Raw genomic sequence first — 24,343 nt, forward strand, 5'->3', positions numbered from 1 at the left:
TTTTTTAAACTTCTTTTGGATTCTGGGTATCCTGGATCATGGAGACATCTGAAAATGCTTCATTTTTTAAAGAACCTTTGAGAGGTCTCAGAAATTAGAGAAAATAGTCAGTTTAAAATGCTCACAACGGCCTGGAAGTCTGCTGTATTTTTTATGAGATTTTGGTTTCTCATTCAATCCGTAGTACCTTCTCCCTCCCTCTCTTCCTCTCTCCCTCTTTTTCCTCTTCTCTCCCAAACTGCTTAATCTATTCATACGTTAAGTTTTGAGTTAGGTTTATATCTTTTTCTAACATTTTTTTCTGAATTAGAATTTTTTTTTTTAGTTCTTTTACTTGGTCTCTTCAGTCATTTTTATTTAATTTACTTAAGTTATTTAGAAGAAACTCAAAATATGTACTTTAGAAGATAAAGACTAAAGAAGGAATAAATAAGTAAAGCGCCAGGAATCATTGGATGAAAGTTTAGGATAAACAGAAAGGGAAGAAAATTGGCAATGAGAATGAGGGAAATTATTTTTTGAAAAAATTAACAAATGAAATTGAAGGATTAGGAGAAAAAGGAAGATGTTAATTAATTGCTTAACTGAGGTGAGGAAGAGACAAAGAAAAAAAGAAAAAGGCATTAAAAAGAAGCCAAAAGGGGAAGGAAGCATTTGAGAGGGAAGGAAAGAGAGACTGTGAAAATAAGATTGCCTTAAGTAAATTGCCTTTCAGATCTTATTCCTCTTTTTTTTCTGTTGTGCTTCACTCTTAGAATTTTAAGAATTACCATGGGGATAATGAGGATAGTATTGCCACATGGTAGAAATTTTCTTGTGCTTTTGATCTTAAGTTCCACTTTTTTCACCTTGTCTCCTTTATCATCATTTTCTTCTCCATTTGCCAGGAAATCTCTGGATATATGTTCTCCCACACTTTTGAATGCTGATAGTTTCCAGGATCTCTGATTTTTTATTCTTGAAGGATGATGCTGTCCATGGAGGCATAATATTTTCATAGATGCTCTCTCTGATCATCAAATCTTTGCAGATTATTTATATTGTAAGAGTCCCATAACTTATTATAGACTCTATTCCTCTCTCTGTAGGATCCCCTTCCACCAGTGAATCAAGATTCCTTCCTTTCCCATTTCAATCCCTCACTGCCATTTCACTATTCTCTCACAGTTTAATTTTATTATTTGTACATTTCTTATTAGTAATATTTACTTCTTTTGTGTTTCTGTTGTCTAGGATATTTGCAAAGCAAATAACTACTCATCACACATTTTTGCGGGGAGAGGGATAAAGTGCTTCAAATGCTTCCTTTTTACTGAATATCCATTTTTCTCAGTTTTCATGGTACAGCCATTTGGGGTGCATCCAGCTCTTTTGTTCTTTAAAACACATTATCCCATTTCCTTTTGTGGTTTCTGATAACAAATATTCTTGTTATTCAAATTTCCTTTCCTACATATTTGAAGTTTTTTCTTCCGGTTACATGGAAATTTTGTTGTCATTGAAATTGTTAAATTTAACCATTATGTATGCTGACATTTGCAGCTTAGGATTTTATTTTATTTTTACCTCGAGGTGATCTTTGGATTCTTTTAAATGACTCTTTGAATTCTGTATTCAACAGTTCTGGGCACTTTTCTTGTATTATGGTATTCAAGTTGTTTTGAATTGTAATATTCCTTTAAGAGACCTAGGATCCTTCAGCTATTTCTACATATCCTGTCTTTGAGAGTAATATCTTGTCTATATAGAGATCATGTGTTCTTTTGATGGTATTGCTTTTTGTCTCTCCAGATTTTCCTTGATTATAGAGACTTGTCAATGTGGATTCAGGTTTTTCTATTCATAATTCTCATTTCTTTATTGAACTATTTGGGAATATCTTGCTATGGAATCCTGGGCATCCTCAGGATTCACTGCCTCATCACCTTTGTCTTGAAGATGTTTGTACTTGTTTGGATGTCCTGATGGCAGTTTTTCTTTTCGCATTATTATTTTCCTCCTTGATTTATCAGTTTGTGCTGAAGGTTTTTGCTGGGCTTACTTCCTCCTGAGATCTTTGGTAATTTCAGATTTTTTCCCCTTTTGCTCTCCTATTGGTTACTCCTTCCCCTTTCACAGTAAATCCCAAGGACTAGTCCTCCAAGCAGTTTCAGCTCCGTTTTACTCGGGCACCAAACTCGTCTCTGTCTACATTGGATGCCAATTGCTCTTTCTTCAGGCCCAATGCAGCTTACTATGGTTAGCGAACTGCTCCAGTCCCCTGACTAAACAGTGCTACTGCAACGAGTCCTGCCACCACAGATGGAGCAACCTCTTATTGCAGCAGGGAAGCTGGATTTTGCTGTTGCCACATAATGGGGAGGAGAGGGACTTCCATATAATAAAGTGAGAGCTCTAGGAGCAAAAGGAAGGTTTGCTATTCGCTCTCACAAGTGGGCCTCGCTCCAGGCCAACAAGCAATGGAAGGGAGGAGGCACTTTACAGAGGCACAACAGCAGATTGTCTAGTCCCTAACACAGAAGCTCCCTCCCCCCACTGACCCTCATCCTCATTGGCCGAAGGAATGTAGTTTTGCATTCTAAATGGGGGCACAACCCCTGTTCCTGTTGATTTCTTTTTTTTTTTAATTTATCGGACAGACTGAAAAGGAAGCAAGTAACAACGGATAATTAGCTACACTGTTTATTTCCTGTGGGTCAAGTGACCTGAAATTCAGACCTAGGGAGCACGTGACTTCCTAAAACTTAGGCCTAACGTTCTGCAGCCTCTGAGAAATCTTCTCCTCCCATTCAGTCCTTTTTTATTTCATACATTTGAAGCTTTCTCACACCAACTCTGATATATTTCTTACACTAGGACATCCTTGTGACCTGGGTCTTCAGGCTAGTCAGTCTCTTCAGTATGAACTGTAACTCACTCAATACCATTTAGAACCCACACTGGCACAGCAGTGGAAGCTTTCAAGGACCACTTTAGCTAAGAAATCTTGAACTATTCTAGTGATTAAGTGCATAAGCAAATGGGTGACAGGATATTGCTGCTTTAAGCAATGAGCAGGAATCAGAGAACCCACCAACTCTCATAATTGGTCATCACAGACCAACAGATTGGCACCTGGCAGCCATAGAACTACAGGTCCATTGTCATAGCATTCCCACTTTAAGCAATCCGGACCCAGATTCATTTGGGACAAAGGGACGAAGGTCTCACCTTCTGGAGCTGCTGACAAGGGGTGGAGAGCCAGGCCTGCCCAGTGAGGTCCAGACTGTGTGGGACATGGAAGACTCTCTACCCAAAATGATTAGTCAGAGATCACTCAAAGTAAAAAAAGCGGAAAAGGTTATTTATTATAGCAACTCATGAGTGGCTGGGCAGTCTCACTGAGAGATAAAGAGACTTACAGTAGGAGGCCCACTCTCTTGAGAGTGCTCACAGTTTTTATACATTTCAGACAAAGAACCCCAAAGATCCCACCCTCTATATGTTATAATTGGCTACAAAAGTCTTTATTCCATTATTTGGTTAGTAGAATACAATAAATAAGGTGATAGTATAGCTTTTCTGGCCACATATACTTTTAATTTCTTCTTTGGACAATGGAATGTAATCCAGACCTTATCTAAAACCACATGACTCTGGAGAATCTGAAACTGAGGCCTCCAGGCTTCAGCTAATCTAGCTAACAGTTACTGATTAATATATGCTTGAGCTGTAAGTTCTTCACCTTTTCCACACAAGACTGAGACAGCATACAGGAGATGCTGAATGTCGGAATCAGGTATCATGTGATTTCAGGCTGACCCAGTAATTGGATTTCATGGCTTGGAGTGTGGAAGAAACAACTCTCACAAGAAGATTAAAAATGCAAGGATCAAATATGAGCAAAAAATAAAAAATAAACAAAAGTGCAGTTAATATGGGGGCTACTAGGGAACTCCAGGAACCCCACCCAGAGGAAGACTGGGGGGAGGAGATGAGGCCATCATGAATGTCTCTCATCCAGATAGCTTTTCCTAGAATATCAAGGAACATTTTCCCCCAATTCTTGCTTTTGTTTCCTCAAAGGAGGTGGGGCAATGGGTAGAACAGTGGCATTATAAACAGTAAAAGGAATGCTCAGATGGTCTAGGGTGCAAACACTATAATGTTTAGAAAGGATGACATGCATGGTGGAGATAATAATTAATCTTAAGTGGGTACTATTTCCTTTCTTACAAGGGAAAGCTTTTACTCAATTAGCACAGGTGTCAACAAAATCCAAAAGCAGTTTAAAGCCTCTGCCAGGAGGCATATATGCAAAATCCATCTGCCAGTTCTCCCCTAAGAATATATCCCTCTTCTGGAGAAGGATGTGGGTTTCAGGATGAGAGTTTAATAGCCCTTTCAGAATTTACTTGCCTGGGACTTAAATGATGGAGTGTTGGAGTCAGGAATTGGGGAATTAAAGGTATCATGGTCAGGGGCAAACAGGCAGCAACACGGGCAACTGAATCTGCAAGCCTGTTTCCCTTGGTCTGAAGTGAATCCCCCTTCTTTATAAAAGGTAACAGAAACTGTTAAGGAGCATGCTTAGGTGAAGGGGCAGGTCAATTCTTCAAGAGCCTCCATAGCTGTGATTCATAAACTTGAAGGAGCTGCAAAGCAGCTTTTTCTGACACAATTGCTTGTGGACTGGGAATGAAATAAATTGGAGGCAGAGGGAAGAGGAGAGAGGTCAGACAATGCAATTGCCTCTCATTTCCTTGTATCGCCATCATCCTCTCACATGAAGAGATCCATTCTACAGTTCTGTGTTAGACCTCCAGCAGCCACTGGCAGGTGGCTCCCATAGCACAAAAAACTTCTCTAGGCCCATGGACAGCTTGTAGTAATTGTTCCCCTGCATACTTGGGTGAATGTTTAGCTGTCAAAAATCCCCTTTCCTTATAGTCTTCATGAGCATACAAAACATGAAAGACATATTTGGAGTCAATATAAATATTCACTCTAGGCAAAAACGTTCTGAATCTAGTGGGGAGTTAGGCTCTCCAATGATTGGCCGAGGGTGAGCTTAGAAGCTTCCTCAATTAGAAAGGCTATGGCAGTCACAGCTCTAAGGTGGGAGGGTCATCCCAAAGACACAAAGTTTCTTTGAGAAATAATCAAGGAATCTGGGAGCAGGTCCCAGGGACTGAGTCAAAACCCCTAGAACTTGGCCCTGCCTTTCATCAACAGAGTAAAAGGCTTTGGGTGGGCCACAGTGGGGGAGAGGTCAGTTTAGCTTTCAAGGTCTTAAAAGTCTTGGCCTGATAAGGGAGTGATAAGATTGTCTGCTTGAGCAAAAGAGAGGTGGGAGTAAATTGGCCCAAATACAAAGTGATAAGTAAAGTGAGCCTTTAATCAAAGAAACTCACACCCCAGGAAACCAAAAAGTTAAGAATTTTTATGGCAGTGGCTAGAGAAGCCTCTAGGGCTGGGCTGCAGATCAACATAAGATATCATTTACATATTTATATTGTGCTCATGTCTTTTACTGAGCACTTGCTCTGATTACAGAAATTTGCTATAAGAGGAAAAAGCGGGGACATAATTATAATAGCATCAAAACTGATCCTTCAAGGCCTCAGCCTGACAGGATAAAGCATCCTTAGCGCTGATAACCAATCATGCAGTAACAATTCCACCTCATAGCCAAGCTCAGGAATAATCAGGTGGGAAACAAGAAACAAAACTGAGAAACTGAGTAACTGAGTCAGAAGGATCCCACCTTACACAGAGGCTAAGGTTGTCCTCTCAGCTCTTGCCCAGATAAGACATCTACCTGTAACAGTTTAGGAAAGCATTCTTCTGAGTAACTTATGTCCTTTCACCCAAATGGTGAATGATCCATCAGGCAATCATATTCAAATTAAAAACTCAATATTTAATTATAGTCGCAAGAGATTTCATATCAATATCAAGTTTCACAAATCAGGTTTTATATCCTAAACTATCCCATGTGACTGTAGAGCATGGCCAAAGCTAGACTGTCAGGTTCTGAACCCTGCTCCAGATATTTCAAGAAAGCCATAGATCATATTTGTTATAATACTCATTAAACAAGGAGACCATTATGCACTTAAATAAGGATTAAATAATTTGCTGAAGACAAGTGGAGACCTTGGTAGAAATCATTTTCGAAGAACTTACACTTCTAATAACACTCTTAAAAGTTTCTTAAATTGCTAAGCAGTGGAATCTTTGATACAGCATCAAAAATGATTATTCTTTAAAACAACCATAAACTTGAAGAATAAAAAGATTCAGTTATTAACAATAGAAGCAATTAATTGGTGGGGAAAGTAGTGAGTTTCAGTGAGTGGGTTTGTTTTCTCATCCCCTAAGGAGCAGCCATGTTCAGTAAGGGAAAAAGTGGATGAAGCTTTCACCTTCCCCCCATGCCACATGGTATCTCCCCTAACTCCACTATGCTTCTCAACTCCACTTCTCTTCCTTAGAGCTAAGTAATTCTTATAGGATGCTAAGTCCCTTTTGAGATTTAGTCTGCCAATTAAGGACATGCCCCAATCAATTAAGGACAACCCCCAACTGTATGCTGTCTCAGTCTTGTGTGGAAAAGGTGAACTTACAGCTCAAGCATATATTAAAGGGTGCTCCCTTTCTACTGGGTAATTGTTTCACTGTGGAAACCCCCCACCTCCTGCTTTTATTAAATGTTAAAATTTATAATACAGCTAACTTCTAAATAACTTTGGACTAAATTTCATAAGACTTATACATATGTCCAGCAGAGCTGACAAAATTCGAAAGCACAGCCCATAATTTTTATAAATTGCCCAATATACATTTTAGAAAGCAACATATTTCATCTAATTAGGGGATACAAACATGTGACCTCCTGAGGTAAGTTACCAGAACTTTGTTTTAATAGCCTTTTTTTTTTTTTTTTAAACTTCTCCAGGTAAAAAGATTAGAATTCAAGAATTGACCAAATTGTTCTGCCAGCCTGGTGGGATTTTCTATTCAGGATTTCATTTCTTTCTTAAAGTTCCTGACTTTTGTGATACTCAGAGGAGTATTAACCCATCCTATGCCTTCCTGAGCCAAGAGAACTTTTTTGCCCTTTTTCTTTTAATTGGAAATTTTTATTTTCAAAATATATGCATGGATAATTTTTCTACACTGACTCTTGCAAAACCTTGTGTTCCAAATGTTTCCTCCTCCTCTCCCCACCTCCTCTCCTGGATGGCAGGTAATCCAACATATGTTAGACATGTTAAAAAAAAAGTTAAATTCAATATATGTATACATATTTATACAATTATCATATCAGAAAAATCAGATCAAAAAGAAAAAAATAAGAAAGCAAAAATGCAAGCAAACAACTAAAAAAAGAGTGAAAATGTTATGTTGTGATCCACACTCAGTTCCTACAGTCCTCTCTCTGGGTGCAGATGACTCTCTGCATCACAAGATTATTGGAACTAGTCTGAATCATCTCATGGTTGAAACGAGCCATGTCCATCAGAATTGATCACGCTATAATTTTGTTGTTGCTGTGTACAATGATCTCCTGGTTCTGCTCATTTCACTTAGCATCAGTTCATATAAGTCTCTCCAGGCTTCTCTGAAATCATCCTGCTAATTGTTTCCTATAGAACAATAATAGTCCTTTTCATTCATATGCCATAACTTACTCATTCTCCAACTGATGGGTTTCCAATTTCCAGTTTCTTGCCATTACAAAAAAGGGCTGCCACAAACATTTTTGCACATGTGGATCCCTTTCCCTCCTTTAAGATTTCTTTGGGATACAGACCCAGAAGAGACACTGCTAGATCAAAGCATATGCACAGTTTTATAGCCCTTTGGGCATAGTTCCAAATTGCTCTCCAGAATAGTTATATCATTCACAATTCCACCACCGATGTATTAGTGTCCCAATTTTCCCACATCCCCTCCAGCATTAATCATTATCTTTTCCTGTTGTCTTAGCCATCTGAGAGGTGTGTAGTGGTACCTCAGAGTTGTCTTAAATTTGTACTTCTCTAATCAATAGTGATTTAGAGCACCTTTTCATGTGACTAGAAATGGTTTCAATTTCTTCATCTGAAAATTGTTCATATAATTTGATCATTTAAAAGGGAACTATCCTTAAAGGATATAATTTAGCATTTGGAATCTTAGGGTAATTTTGGACATTCCTTTGAATCTGCTCCAATTCCTTCTGTAGTGAAGCATATGTCTGCCTTCCAGGGCTTGGGAGGGGTTAATTGGATTAAGTCCTCTCTTCCCTTTTCAGGCCTGGAGGTCATGGCTTCGTAGGGTGGAGATACAGAGGGGGGAAAGATAAGAGTAGGTCCCCTTGCTGTTTTTGGAATCTCCTTTTTTACATGCCCTTTTTCACTTTTATCCTTGTTTAACATTATTCAGGCCCCAGAAAGCCATAGTCCCACAAACACTGCCTTCTCTGGATTAACTGATTCTTTACTGTTGACAAATTTTTTTTTTGTCTTTTTAGGAGTGGTGCCTCCAACAATATCTTTATTGCCTCAAACAAAACAATATCTTATCTTTTTTTTTTTTTTTTGCTTTTTCCTTTATATTTTGGCAACTTGTTCCACTAATTTACTTCCCAAGGGACTATCTTTTGGTATTTATCATTATTCTCTGCAGAGGATGGCGTGGACCGAGCCAAGCCATCTTAATTTGAACCAAACTTTTAAGCTCATGGGCTCAACTACGGTGGGGTCGGCTCGACCCTCAGTCACCCAGAGGTTATCCTATCCAGAGCACCCCTTCCAGAGTCTATAACCCTCAACTCAAAAGTCTCACGGGTTTTCCCTTTGGGTTGTATGCACATAAGTTGCCTGACTTTTGTCCTCACCAACTGGTCAAAATTTTGACTCATAGGATGTATTGTGATGGAAGTGGATTTCTTTGACAAAGAGAAAATCTAACTCAGTTTCAGTTGATCAATGATGGACAGAAGCAGCTACGCCCAAAGAAAGAACACTGGGAAATGAATATAAACTGCTTGCATTTTTGTTTTTCTTCCCAGGTTATTTTTACCTTCTGAATCCATTTCTTCCTGTGCAACAAAAGAACTATTCGGTTCTGCACACACATATTGTATCTAGGATATACTGAGACATATTTAACATGTATAGGACTGCTTGCCATCCGGGGGACAGGATGGAGGGAGGGAAGGGAAAAATTGGAACAGAAGTGAGTGCAAGGGATAATGTTGTAAAAAATTACCCTGGCATGGGTTCTGTCAATAAAAAGTTATAAAAAAGAAGAGAATTTTTACTCAGAGTTTCTTATGTTCACTTTGAGTCTCTCTGCTTCAGGTCACTTTACCTTGGAGAGCAAGGAGAAGCCCTGGATGCTTGTGGGCTACGGTAAATAGAGCGGGGCACCATGCTGCTAGCACTGAGTTTGCCCATTCACAGGTTACATGATCCGGATGAACTCCCAAACTGTGTGGTTCAGAAGGGAGGTGAGGGACCACCATATAATACAATAGCTGGAGATAGCTCTAGGAGCAAAATGAAGGTTTATCATACGTTCTGGGGAGAAGTGGGCATCGCTTCAGACAAATAAGCAATCAAAGGGACGAGACACCTTAAGGAGGCAGATTGTGTAGTCCCTAAAACAGAAGCGCTCTCCCCCCATTGACCCTCATCCTCACTGGCTCAAGGAATGTGGTCTTACATTCTAAATGTGGGCACAATCCCTCTTCCCGGCTTTTTTTATTTGTTTTGTTTTGAATTAATTGAATAGATTGAAAAGGAAGTTACCATTGTAAACCATTAGCCAATTTTTGCCCTATAATCCTCTGAGAATAGGAATCGCATGGATTCCTGAAATTAAGGTCTAAGATCCTACAGCCTCTGAGCAATCTTTATCTAGCCTATTAAAGTTGGCAGAGCCTACAGGACTGACAAAGAATTTACTGAATCTTGGAGCTCTCTGCCAGAGAGGGGTTGGGCTTGGAGTCAAGAACTGCCCAAGCCCCAGGGCTTAGTCTTTTCTGCTATATTCCTCAACATATTAACCTCATTAGATTTTTTGGGGCCTTAAAGTGTAGACAGCTGCATTTATTTAGTGTGTATGATTCTTAGGTTGGAAAGTTGATAAGGATTGGGACTGGATAGGGACTTAGCAAGGTGATGAGTTTAGACTAGAAGAGCTTAGAGCTTTTCACCCAAGTAGACACATTTTTAGCACTCCAACGTTCTTACTCTGCATTCATTATAATTTTATTCTATCAGAGTTGTAACTAGTAATTCTGATAGTCATGGTAAACAACATAAAAAATACTCTCAAATCAAGTTTTTAATATTAATTCAGTTGAGGATCAAGGGGAGTACTGTGAACTACCATGTGGGAAGGGTAGAACAGGAACAGGCAGGAGAAGCTGTCATAACAGGAAGAAAAGTATTCCATTTGGTAGCTTCCAATTTTAACTATTCTTAAGCAGGCATTAAGTTCAGTTGTTTTTTAGTTACTAAAAGTATACAAGTGATTATATATATATATATAGTATATTTGTCTTGAATATTTCATTTAGTACTTGGGTCACATTAGTTAAAGTTGTATTCCCTAAAGGAAAATAAAACATTTCAAAGATAAGATTATTTTCATCAAGGAGCATAGCAACCTATCATTATGTCTTTTCTCAGAGCTTTTTCATAAAGAATAAAAGATATTAAACCTTCTTTCTATCTTGTGTTGGTCACACCATTTAAAAAAATAAAATAAAGCTAAATTAAGAGAGGCCTGGATTATTTATCAAGTGAATAGTCAAATTATATTTTATTTATAATTGTCACTAAGGAGGGTAAAACAGAATATTCACATTTTTTCCTGTAAATCATCAATGTCCGTTTTTCTTAGACATATTGTAAAGGTCTTTCTTTGCAGCTTTGATATCTGGGCCTCCTGAAAGTCAGATGCTTTATTCTCATTGCAGCCTACAATTTTCTGCAACCATGAAACATGATTTTTAGCAGTTATAAATACCTCTGTGTATTTATACATCCATTTTCCTGTTAATTCCATCCAATTAAAGGTAGAACAACCAGATAGTCATCAAATCTGGAGTATTTATCTTCTAGAGTGTTCCTGGCTTCCCTTTTCTTTGTCTTTTTTGGTAACCTTAATGATCTCTTTCTTTTTCACCCAATCAAAACAAGAATTTTTTTTTAATAAGTTAAAAGTTAGCCTGAGTTTATATGTGGCCCAGCCTTGCCTACCTAAAACCTTATATTTGGGAACTTAATAATTTATATATTGCTAACCCTCTGTCTCTCAATTCATCAGCTTCCTTAGATTCCATAATTTGTGTGCTCTCTCCACCTTGACCACACATATAATCATGTCTTTCTTCAGTATTGGCTACATCTTCTCTAATACTGCCAGCTGAGGAATAACAGAAAAGAATTCAGAATGCTCTTTGCTCCTCATTGCCATTTTCAAACTCCCTCTACTATTATTTAGCAACCTCTTCTCCAAGATTCATATCCAAATTTATCACTCAATCTAGATCCTGGAGCCTATCTACCAAGGCTCAAAACATTTTCCCTTTTTTCTCAATGAGTTCAAAGCTTGACCGATATACTGTACTTCAGGACATAAGCTGATGTTGCCTTAAACATCATAACCTTTCAATTCCTCATTCTGTTTCATTCCTCTTTCATATCACAGAGGTCATATCCTTGACCTTGCCATCAACCCATAAGTGTTTTACTTTTATGACCAAGAACTCTGAAGAATATGATTAGATAAAAGTAGACATAGTTGGAATAATAATCTGTACATTTTTTGACAAAGAGCAATGGATTTAAGTTACAGAATAAGATAAATTTTTGGACATAACAATGTGGGAATTTGTTTTGTTTAGAGACTATGCATAATACTTTTTTCTTTTAATTGTGGATAGGTGGTAAATACTTGTTAAATAATGTAAAAAACATTCATCTTCACAGCAGCCTCTTAACACTTCACCCATTCCCTTTCCAATGCATCACCCCTGTGTGGTCTCACTTCCCTCCATTTGTAATTTTGATGTTATAATTAACCAGTTTAATTATACTGCCATCTGTTCTTGAATCCTGGAAGGTCATCCTTTGCCAACCTGAACCTTAGATTGCCTTCACCATATTCTCTTATCTGCTTCTAATCCCATGCTGTTGAATGCTCCTGAAAGGAATTATTCAGCTGTGCAGTCTTCATGAAATCTTAACCGGGCACTAATTGCTTCATCTCAATCCTTTTACATTTCCCTGATTATGAAGCTTCCAATAACTTCTGTCCCAAACTCCTTTTCTCACTACTACTTCCCTCCTTTTTTTTTTTTTTAAACAGATATCTTAGATTTTAAAAGAGAAAATGAGATCCCTAACTTTATGCCTCAAATCCTCCTATCATTCCCCAGTCTCCAGTCCAAGAAAAAAGATGGCTCCTGTGGATTGATTCCTTTACTTATGTCCTTGATTCCATTGCCTCCTCCATTCTTAAAAGACCTACTTATGACTCTTATTTTCCCTTTATAAGTGAAACTGGTTCTTAAATTGCGTCTATAAATTTGTTTTAAAAATATTTTGATAATTATTTAAATGTAATGGTTTTTTTTGGTGATTCAATATAGTTTATGCATCTAAAAACATTCTAAAGAATACACAGACTTCTCTGGACTGTCAAAGGAGTCCACAACACACACACAAAAAAAACAAAAACCAACAAAACACCTGCTTTAAGCTCTGTATTTCTACAACCTCTAATCTCTCAGGGGAAGTTTTCTGTACTCATTCATGGCCTACTCCTCTTCATGCTTCCCTCTTATAATAATATAGCTTTTGATCCCACTACCTGAAACTGCTCTCTCTCCAAGGTTACTAACATAACCTTTGGATACATCCAAAGACATTTTCTTGGTCATCATTTGAACTTTCTATAGTTTTCTACATAAACACCTCTCCCTTTCCCCAATATTCTTATGACCTATTCACTGAGGCAATTGGAGTTAAGTGACTCGTCCAGGATCACACAGCAAGGAAGTGTTAAGTGTCTGAGACCAGATTTGAACTCGGCTTCTCCTGACTTCAGGGCTGGTATTCTACTGCGCCACCTAGCTGCCCTGACAGAACCTCCCCAATCTCCTTCACTGGACCTTGAGTCCTAGCTAGGCATGGGTGTGTCCTAAAGCTCTTCTCATCTCTTAACATACTCCTACTTTTCTCCACTGCTTTGTGAATTCAATCATCATCCCTATGTAGATAAATGTTAGGCCTACAAAACACTAGTTGCTTCATAATGCTCAGATAATTAGCCATCCACTCATTCAACTACATAACCTTCAATTCTTTCATGAGCTCCAGCCCCACATCAACTGCCTGCTGAACATTTCTAAGTGGATATCCCAAAGACAGCTCAAACTCAACATATCCAAAATAGAATTTGCTATAGAGCTGTGGTGTCAAAACAGAAAAGGGGGACACTAAATTGATTCCTATTGATCACATATTAGCTTAGAAAACAATGTTAACATGTCTTAATGTATTTTTATTTTGTTAAATATTTCCCAATTACATTTCAATTTGATTCAGACAGCACTTGGAAGTGTTGTAGATTTCATGTCTGACACCTTGCCATGGAGGATAACACCATCATGCTTTTTGTTAACCATATTTGCTATGGTTGCTCTCAACTTTTCTCTATCCTTCAAATTCATATCCAATTAGTTGCCAAATTTTGTGGATTCTTCCACCACATTTTTTGCCATTGCCTCCTTCTTACTCACAATCACCATCCAAACTCTTTTCTTCTCTTACCTGGTTAACTATTGGAGCCCTTTAATGGATTTCCCTCTCCAAAACAGTCTTCCATAGAGTTTAGCTTTCCTAAACTACAGGTTTAATTGTGTCAATATCCTGCTCAAAAAGCATCAGTAATCCTCTTATTATTTTTAGGATAAAATAGAAACCCTTATGGAATTGAAGTCCTTACAACCTAGCTCCACTTTACCTTTCCATATTTACTTATATAACATCCAAGTCTCCTAAACCTACATTCTGGCCAAATTGGCACATTTGCTGTTCCCCGTAAATGACACTTCATCTTCTCCATGCCTTTGCATTTTTTTTCCCTTTCTTACCACTCCATTTCTTGGAATCTCCTAGTTCTATTCAAGGCTCAGGGGAGATGTTCCCACTATCATGAAACCCTTCTTATCATCCCACTTGTTAATGTTCTTCCTTCCACTACTTTCTGATTTTGCATATGTATGATGCTTTGCCCCAGAATGTAAGCTCTCTGAAGGCAGGGACTATTTTTATTTTGTCTTGGTATCCCCTGCATTTTAGGTGCTTGCTGAGTGATTTCAAAGATTTCTCTTAATTTTTGTTATAGAATGAATTAAAGGATTTTGCTATCTAGGGAATTTTTGGCAAAATCAAAAAAATTGGAGATTTTGGGTGGTAATGGACAGAGAGCATAATGTCTCTGAAACTCAACTTCTTTTCTCTATTCTTCCTTTGATCATGTTCTCTCTTGGGAGATATATGCTTATATCCCTTGTGACTAACTTCTCTTCCAAGACATGGAATTCCCTCCTTTACCAGATTTCCTTCCCATCAAATCCTTCTCCGAGTCCCTTTTTTCCTTTGCTTTCCTGGGCATTTTCCTAGTACTTTTCAGGACATTTTAGTTAGTACTTTATATTTTCATAAACCACCTTTAATTGTGGAGTGTATTGTACTTTATTTCTATGAAGTTTCTGGTTAAAATGTATCCTTTTAAAAAAGGTTGTATTTTAGCCCTACCTTGGTGGAATAGGTGATCCTAAGAACTAAGACTCCCTTAGAAATAAGGTCAATTAATGGTGGGAAGTGGGAACATTAACATTTACTGGGAATACAAATTAGTATTGCTTATTTTATGTTCAAATCTATTAGGTCCAGCATTTTGTAGGAAATGAAAGTTCAATTTCACCCTTATTTTTTTCACTGTGCCTTGTCCTAAAATACAGATAGCATAGTGCTTTTTCAGCTGTAACAACTTGATTATAAACTGTTTTTAAAAGTAATTTATTTGGATTTTTCACATCCTTTAATGAATTGCAAATATATTAACAGAAAAGACTTTCCCCCCCAAAGACTGTACAATTTCTGAAATAAGTCAAGAAAAGCAAAAAGGAAAGACACAAAATTACATTGTTTCAATGCAAATAGTACACATCACACCCACACTTGCATCCCTCCCTCCCTCCTCCCCTCCCACCCCACCGTGTTGTCATGTTTTGTATTAAGAAAATGAGTCACCTTATTCCTCAGTGAATACCCATACTATGCTCTGGATCATAGACCTCCAAACTATTTTCTTCAAAGTGTTTTTTAATAGACTAAATACTGGTTATCACTGAGTTTTTTGTTTAAGGTATAACAGCAGCATGGTTCAAAGGTTACTTTTAGCTCTCGGAAAAAAAATAAAATTTCTTAAGTAATGAAATATGGAGAAAGCAGGGACCATCTTTCATTATTGAGTACCACCATCCACTTTAGAAGAAGAATTCCTATCCTTCTAAAATTCCAGAGTTAAGAACCCTTTCCAAGGCAATTTTTCAAAACTGAATTCCAATGCAACAACTTGTAACTTCTGAACAAAATAAAAAATACATATAAACAGAAAAAAAGTAAACTGTCAAGGTATACTTAGTAATTTAGTTTTAAAAATTTCTTCTAAATGAACTATAGTTGTTTGAAACAACTTTTTGTTCAATAAAAATGAGTTTCTTCTTTGGGTTTTTTTTTCCCCTAACTCCCCATTCTACCTATTATTTGAAGGAAGAAGGGAAGAAGGTAGGGGAAAGAATTAGAAACTGTTGCTGGGTGGGAAAAAGCTCCATAGAATGAAATGACTTTGAAAACTGGCTTAAGGAAGAAATAAATTAAGATTGATCCCAACAAAATTGATAGATTTCCTTCCACAATCATGTGGAATTGCCCTTGACAATTACCATTTTCCACTCATCTTCAATGGACTAGCACCAGAAAGATTTCTACCTTTGGTGTAGTGGATGTAAACTTCCAATACAGAAAGGTAACCAATTGTAGTTTAGAAAATAATGTTACTAACTTCACTTTCTCCAAACAGTACAGAATGGGGTTATATAGCAATACCCCTGTTGAAAACTTTCTATGAAATGCTAGATGAGACAGTTGGTTTAAGGCTGGGCAATTTGGGGGTGGGGGGCACCGAGGATGGGGTGGGGGAGAAGAAGAAATCTAAACTAAATTTAAATGCTACAAAACTACAAGTGGATAACAAAATGCAATACTCTGCTAGAAATCAAAGCAGCAGCCCTTGGGAAATTTCAGCGGTGCTCCTTTTATTCAATTTGGGTTTCCTCATCAATTTTCTCAAGGAGCTTATGCTTATATGTGGATCAAGTAGAAAAATTTGATGAAATACCTCTCTGGCACCAAATACCTTCATCTAGTACTCTGACTTGCATTAATTGGCAACAGGATTTAGTGCATGTTTAAAAGAGCAGACAAATAGTGAATGAAAAGTCTACTCATGTTCTAACATTAATAAATCCATAGATTAAAAAATTTTCATATCTCCTATAATCCACCTAATTTTCACAGCTTGGTTAGCAAGCATAAGTCAATGGTTGGTAAGTTTTTCCTTCATCAAAATGACCCAAAACTGTATCTACTCCTGTAGTTAAGAAACTGTCATTTGATATATATTATGACAATGGCACTAAATAAAAAAATGTTAATAACTAAAGGTCTCCTAAAAATTACATACATTAAAATAAAGGAGGAACACATGTTTAAGGATTAAATAGGTTGTTGTGAAATTTCAATCATTCCCAATTTATTGTGCATAATTGGCTCTTTAAAATCCTGTAATATCATCATAAACTTATGTCTATTCCCCAATGACACCATCAACCTAAATTGCCGTACATTACTTTGACACAGGAGAGAACTTCTGCCACCTTCATACAATCTGGTTTATGTTTCAACTAAAATTTTCTAGAGGCCTAAACCTAACCTATTCCAAATCAACATTTTGGTGACCTATGCCATTGAAAAAGAATTAGAAGCAGAGAATCTTTAAAATGGATACTACCACAACCCAAAATTAATTGCACATTCTTGCATCCTGCTTTAAACAACACTTTAATAAAAGTTGAAAGGATACTGTTTTGAACAATATAGATTCAAGTTTATGGTAAAGATTCTAATTATGTTAAGGCTTCCACTGTCATGATCCTTTATATTATAGATTGATTTAGTGTTTGTATACTGTTTATTATTATGAATTTTATTTTCTGTTAGGGGACTTGTTTGATCTTTTAATAGGCAACTACCCTATCTTTGAATGTTAAAGGTGATCCCACAGGGTTTAAGAGAAGAGGTGACAACCAACTTTTTAGTCTGTAATACCAAAACAATAGTGATTGACACTTTGAAATTAGGTGAATAAATTGAAAATTCTTGGTTAGGCAGAAAAACATTTTGTAAAAGCTGCTGTTCTGGGACACTCTTCTCTTACCAAGAGCAAGTTTACACTGTATGGAGGGACATTTTATTCTTACACACAAGGTGTCCAGATTATGTCCATTATATTTGTTTATAGGAGACACTGTAACTTTAAGGTAATTTACATTCCTTGGCATTCAAGTTACTCTGTAATAGGCAATGTCTTTTATTGTTCCATCTAGCACTTGCCAACACCATCCTTGAAGAACCTGGAAATGAAGGTCAGTCACTCCACTTACCAAGAACACAACTAAATTAAGACAAGTTTCTGGAGAAAGACCAAAAAATTCTGGTTCATCACTATTTCCCTTGGCTAACAGTTCCCTTAGGGCAAAACACAACTCTTCCTTCCATGATAGCTTTCCAACAAAGGGAGGCTTTAAAAAAAATTAGGAAAAAAAACAAAAACAAAAACAAAAAACAAAAAAAAGACGAAAGAAAAAAAAAGTCTTTCCCCCACAAACTGTCGTGTTCATATAGGTGAAAGAGCCAATCTTGGTAGCAGATGAATATTGCACTGCCATTCATTCATTCTGTGTACAGTCTGGGTCCGATGAAAATGGCACACTCCTGGTGTAAGTGATGGACAATGACAATGCTGGCTCAAGATGTGAAGACTCAGGACATGGAGGGACAAGAAAAAATAACAGCACTAGTCACACATCCAGGTGCAAATGTCTGGCTTCCAGAAGTTAAAATTCATCACTTTCTGCTGCATGAAGTTGTGTGTCATCTGCGTCTGTCATGCTGCTCTCTTGGGATTCATCTGTTCCCACTTTTAAGAATAACAACATAAAAAAAAAAAACAACAAAAAAACCCAACACAAAAAATCATGTGGTCAGTACTAAACTAGCAAATATGTCCTCTGTTATTAAGAAAGCAAGTCAGGTGAGCAGTGTTATTAGTTAGACACAAAATAAAAGCAAAACCCTAAACACAAATACTTAAATACATTTTTTTTTGCACAGAATTAGAGAGGATCACTAAGTTATCTTTTAAGGAATTCCAGGATAGCATGCCAAAGAAAGCTGACCTTGGGGTTTACCGTGAGGATAAGAAAGGTTAGTGGATTCAGGGAAGTAAAGAAATACATGGAAACATTTTCCTCTCCTTGTATGAAATCCAAAGCTCTTTACCTGAATGTCTATTAAAACAAACAAATAGCAAGGGGATGTAAATCCCTGCCTAGTCTTCTTTTCTAATGCCTCTAGATAAGTAATGACTTGAGCAAATTCTTTCTGAAAGAGGTATCTGAGGCTTTTAGGGTTACTTGTTGAAAGCAGAATTTTACCACAGAAGGGAACTATTAAGAATTAGATAAACATTTATAACTTTTTATCAACTACATTTTTTATACAATGGCATTTTCATACAACTATAGTAAAATGATAGTCATTTTATATATTTTGTCTCATTTGTGCCTCATAACAAACCCTGTGAGGCAAGCAGTGAGAGAAAGAATTATTTCTCATATTAATAATCAATTATAGAATTAGGACCAGGAATTTTTCTGAAATCTGCAGGTTATTCAGTCTCTGTCTAAGGGACACAGTTAATCCTGAGATTAAATTAACTTTCTCCTCAAAGTCATTTAGACTTTAGTCACAGGTGGGAAAGTCCATTGTGTTCTATACGGGGTTGGGTGGGAATATATTTTTTGATTAGATAGACCAAGATTGGGCAATTTAGAAATAAATGATATAATCAAAGCCACATCCTCAGCCCTTCATTTCATTTCATTGTAATATGTGAGCATTATTAATAAAAATGATTAATTACCCAGAAACTATGTGTCTCTCGGACTTTTTAAACAACACAGCAACAGTATTATACATATTTTTACAGATGGGGAAACATTCAGAAAGAGATTAAGCGATTTGCCCAATGTCAGTCACATCACTAGCAAGCAAAGATTTTCTGATGGCCAAATCTAGTATTTTTCCTATTTCATGCTATGTGGATCTTTTTTTTCTTTTTGCTGAAGCAATTGGGATTAAGTGACTTGCCTAGGGTCACACAGCTAAGAAGTGTTAAGTCCTTTTGACTTCAGAGCTGGTGCTCTATCTACTGCATCACCTCACTGCCGCTGTGTGTGGGTCTTAATACAGCAAACTGAACATATAAAAAGGTGCATGGAATTATTCTTGCCTTCAAAAAACTAGTTGGGAAATACATATATCTAATAAGATGAATACCAATACAAAGCCAAAATAGTGGTATAGATAAGAACATATGCTATAGGAATATAATCTAATAGGAATAAGGTCTATAATATTGATTTCTTAGGGTTTACTTATTTTGAAATTCCAATTTTAAATTAAAGAACAATTTTATAAACCCTACTTTGTGTCGACTATTATTAATGAATATCCTAAAAGTTAAAAACAATCAGTGTTTGCCTAAAATAATGAGGGAGACAGAATTATTTTTAAAATTTTTACTTTATATATTTGCCTGTTATGAGCTATTTATTAATGCCCATCACTCTACATAGTGGTATTTCAGAGTAGCATATAACACCCACCACTATTTGGTAGTACCAAAAAAAAAAGTTTAGGTAGTACTTAATAGGTGATTTCATGTTGATCTTTGGAAGAAGGAATCAATTTAAGGTCATTTTAAAGTGAAATTATTCTAAAGGGACAACTAAGTGTCTAAGCGGACTGAGTGCTAGGCCCAGAGTCAGGAAAACCCAAGTTCAAATCCTTATCAAATCAAATTACTAGCATATTCTAGAGTAAGAATAGTGTTTAACATTTTCCTTAATATGATTTATATAAAAGTCAAGTCAGTTCTATGGATGATACCCAATATAGACATGTTTCCTATGATTCTATGTGTATTTATATATATATTTCTGTGTGTATAAACACCCACACATGTCCATGTTTAATATCCATGTTTTTTTATTGTTATAATAGTCTGTTTACTTTTAAGTTACCCTAGTGCTGATTCTCATGTGACACCACACTTTTTTGGTTTAGAGTTAGAAATACAAACCTGATTCATATGGATAACACTCACTGATCTGTTCTTCTTGAGTTATGGGTTCCTCATCATCTGGAAGGTAACGCTTGTCAATTGCTTCTTTAATCTGGTTGTTAGCTCCTTTAGGGTCTAAATCCATTGCCCAGGAGAAATTCATCAGGGCCAGATGAGTCTGACCTAGCTTCTTGTAAACCTAAAAACAAATATTGAAACTACATTTTTCATTATGTTGTTGACTTTAATTGTAAAGGATACAACTTTTAAAATTTAAAGTGAGTTCTTGTTAAATGTTCTAAGTTGTCACTTCAACCTGAATATTCTTTTACATTATACATAAATTCATGCATTTTTTCTTTTGACTGGTTTTTAATATTTTCAAATGCTATTCTCCAGATTCAATGGATATCTTTCATCTGGGGCTACTTTCAGGTTTTGAGATCATTTCCCATAATCTTAGATCTACAATACAGAACATGCTCTTTTGTTGAAGCAAAAACCACCATTCAAAAACAGAGGTCAAATTAACCTCAACTTTGGCTTTCCATATATTTGGTCAACAATCTTTGTCCTTATAATAGAATCTTGATCTTGTGAATCTTAGTTGCTACTACTTTAACCAAGAATTTTCAGTGTGTTAGATCTAGCTTTGAACACTTTTGGTCTTAGTAACTGTACCAACTATCTTCCAGTATGCTCCAGCTTAAATTCCAAATTTCTAAATATTTCTAAGATTCCATATATACCAAAAAATAAAAAATAAAGGAAGCAGAAGGTTTTTCATGAGTGTTACCTCAACTATGAACTTGCTTCTTATGTGGCTGGTTGAAGAATGCTAATTTACTGCAATCATCCTTCTTTGGAAAAGGACAGGGGAAATATTTTAATGTGTCCTGTTTTAACCACAGCTGTTTATATCCTTTGATGCAATGTAAAATTATAAACAAACAAAAAAACCAATAAGAGGACTTTCTTGTATATATAATCCAATACACTTTTTGAATCCTTATCCTTAGAACCTAGCACAAAATGCTCTGCTTTGTAATATCAAGATTTAAAAAAACAAAAATAAAACAAGGTTCCTACCCTTTTAGAAGCTTATAATCAGACAGAAGGGACAGAAGGACAAATGGACACATTATGTACACATATAAAGTATGAGCTAAATAAACCTGAAGTGATATAATTTTCAGCTAAGGGGATGGGACAAAAATAGGGGAAGATTTCACAGAAAAAGGGGCAGCTTAGCTTGATCTAGAAGACGTAGATATATGGAATATATGAATTCTTCTAAGTGACCACAATGGCTAGCAGTAAAAACAGGAAAAACAGCTAATGAGAAAAGCAGAAATCTATAGAAGGCAAAGTCCAAAAAAGGATCCATCTATAGCTTCAGATGTCTTTACAAAAATGCACAAAAGTATGGATAACAGAGTTGTTCATATATATAACCTTCTAACATAAACAGTAAGATATATAAAAATGAGACAACACTCCAAATGTAGCATCTTATTGTTTTCAACTTCCCATCTCTTGCACAAGTACTAATCAATTCTTGATTATAATACTTTATGAGATCTAACTGGTCTCCCAAGTTCAAGTCTCTCTTTCCTACCTACCCTTCACACAACTGGTAAAGTGATTTTCCTAAGGCAATACAAGTTTATCACATTACTCCTTAATGAAAAAATCCCAATGACTCCCTATTACCTCTAAAGTCAACTATAAACTCCTTGTCCCAGCATTTAATAGCTCTTCACATACAGTAATCCTCTCTTTATGGACAAGCCATTTTGGTCTACTTGCTGTTTCTCACAGGTGATCTACTACCTCCCTTCTTAGTACCGGTAGTCTAACGCTATGATACTCCTTCCTTCTACATGAAATCTTTTCCAATACTTCCAGCTGTTATGCTCTCTCTGTCAAAACTATTTTCTATTCACTGTGTGTCTATGTATGCATATGCAGACCCTGACAGGTTGCTTCTCCTTTTAGAATGTAAGCTCCCTGATGACAGGGATTGTTTCAATGCTGTCTATGAGCCCAGCATTTAGCATGCTGCCTAGCACTGGTTATTTAGTTGTGTCCAGCTCTTCGGGACCCCACTAAGGTTTTCTGAGCAAAGCTATTTTAGTAGTTTGCTATTTCCTTTTCCAGCTCATCTTGCAGATGAGAAAATGGTGGAAAACAGGGTCACAATCACACAGCTAATGAATGTCAGATTTGAACTCAAGAAGATGGGTCTTCCTGACTCCAGGTCTGCCACTTTGTCCCATGTCACCCAGATGCCCTTGGCACACAATAAAAGTTTGCTAAAGGCCTACTGATTGTTGACTAACTGGTCCTTTCTTTAGTGATTAAGACCTACAATTCATCCTTGACTGCCCTTATCTTGCAACTCTGATCTATTTCCTCCCATAAATTTCCTAAGAGGTTTATCATCCAATGTGGAAAGAAAACATTCCCTGAGAGAAGAATTATTTAAACTTTTGAGTACTTATAGATCTAATTGAAGAGATTCTGTAAAATTGTGGAGCCTGTTACAATCAGGATTATATCAAACCAAAACATTTGGTGGTCACTATCTACAGAGGGAAGATTCCTCTCCTCTTTGGGCTCTGAGGTGGATTTTCTCCTTGACAGTGGTGAATAAATACCTTAGGAGAGTATACAGGCTCCTTATATAGTATATGTTCCCCTTGACATAAATGTTCAGATTACTGGACAAAGTTCTTTTTGCTGTTATATCTGTCAAGCAAAATTATATAAAATTTTGATGCTTGTTAGAGGTTTACTCTAGTGCACCAAAAAATTTTTTTTAATAGTATCTATAAGAAATGATGAATACAACAGATTTAGAGAAGCATGGAAAGATTTATATAAACTGTTGCAAAATAAAGTAATAATCAGAGCCAGGAAAAGCAATTGATACAATAACTAGAACCATGAAAATATAAAAGAACACACACAAAAAATAAAAAATGAATATTACTAAATAACAAATAGAAGCATAACTGAGGTAATCCTAACCATACTTCTTTGAAGAGGTAGAAATTATACAAGTATGTACATTGCACATTATTTCAGATTTTTTTTGATCTATTGATTGTTTTTTTGCTGGAATTTTTCCTCTTTGTTATGTGGGATGATTCTTGATGAGGAAGAAGAGGAAATTATGATACTATAAAACAAACAAAAAACATAATTAAAAAAATAAGCAACAAGCCCATTAATACCTTGTATTCCTCTACACTTTTGGTCAACATCTGTGTGATGGTAATAATATAGTCTACTGTGGAACATTTTTTTACCTTTGGAAATGTAAATGTCATTCAAAACCAACAGGATAAGTAATAGAGGACAAAGCAGTATGCCAAACATTCATGTAAGGAAACCCAGGAATCGGGGAGGAAGCTGTGGTAACATTTGTGATAGAGAAGGAAAAGAAAGTTAGACGCTGCCTGACATAGTCTGTATGCAGATTTCAAAAGCTCTAGAAAAAGGATAGGCAGAGTTTCATAGATGAATATTCTACAGGGAAAATCAGAAGAGACAAGAAGAATGATTATTTTGAAAATAATTCCACCAAAGTTGTGAAATGATCCAACCATTCTGAAGAGCAATTTGGAACTATGGCCAAAGGACTATCAAACATACCCTTTTATGCAGCACTGTCTCTCCTGGACCTATATCCTAAAGAGATTATAAAGACGGAAAAGGACTCACATGTTCAAAAATGTTTGTGGCAGCTCTTTTTGGAGTAGAAAAAATTGGAAAAGGAATGGATGTCCATCAGTTGGGGAATGGCTGGACAAGC

At 36.5% G+C, this 24,343-nt stretch overlaps 1 protein-coding gene across 5 annotated transcripts in view; it reads right to left on the minus strand.

Moving 5' to 3' along the window:
* Nucleotides 1–15,055: 15,055 nt before the first annotated feature.
* Nucleotides 15,056–24,343, minus strand: part of CDC27 (cell division cycle 27) — a 90,560-nt gene continuing 81,272 nt past the window's right edge. For 2 of the 5 annotated variants that reach the window (XM_051994925.1, XM_051994924.1), the window contains exons 18-19: nt 20,566–20,722; nt 15,056–18,315 (exon numbers count right to left, since the gene is read on the minus strand). In XM_051994925.1, the coding sequence (XP_051850885.1) occupies nt 18,233–18,315; nt 20,566–20,722 (240 nt within the window). In that variant the 3' untranslated portion in view covers nt 15,056–18,232. Of the gene's footprint in view, nt 18,316–20,541; nt 20,742–24,343 lie in introns of those variants that run through there. The other 3 variants (XM_051994923.1, XM_051994922.1, XM_051994926.1) reach the window with 2 other exon arrangements.

This window comes from Antechinus flavipes, chromosome 4, assembly GCF_016432865.1.
Source record: "Antechinus flavipes isolate AdamAnt ecotype Samford, QLD, Australia chromosome 4, AdamAnt_v2, whole genome shotgun sequence".
NCBI classification, from domain to species: domain Eukaryota; kingdom Metazoa; phylum Chordata; class Mammalia; order Dasyuromorphia; family Dasyuridae; genus Antechinus; species Antechinus flavipes.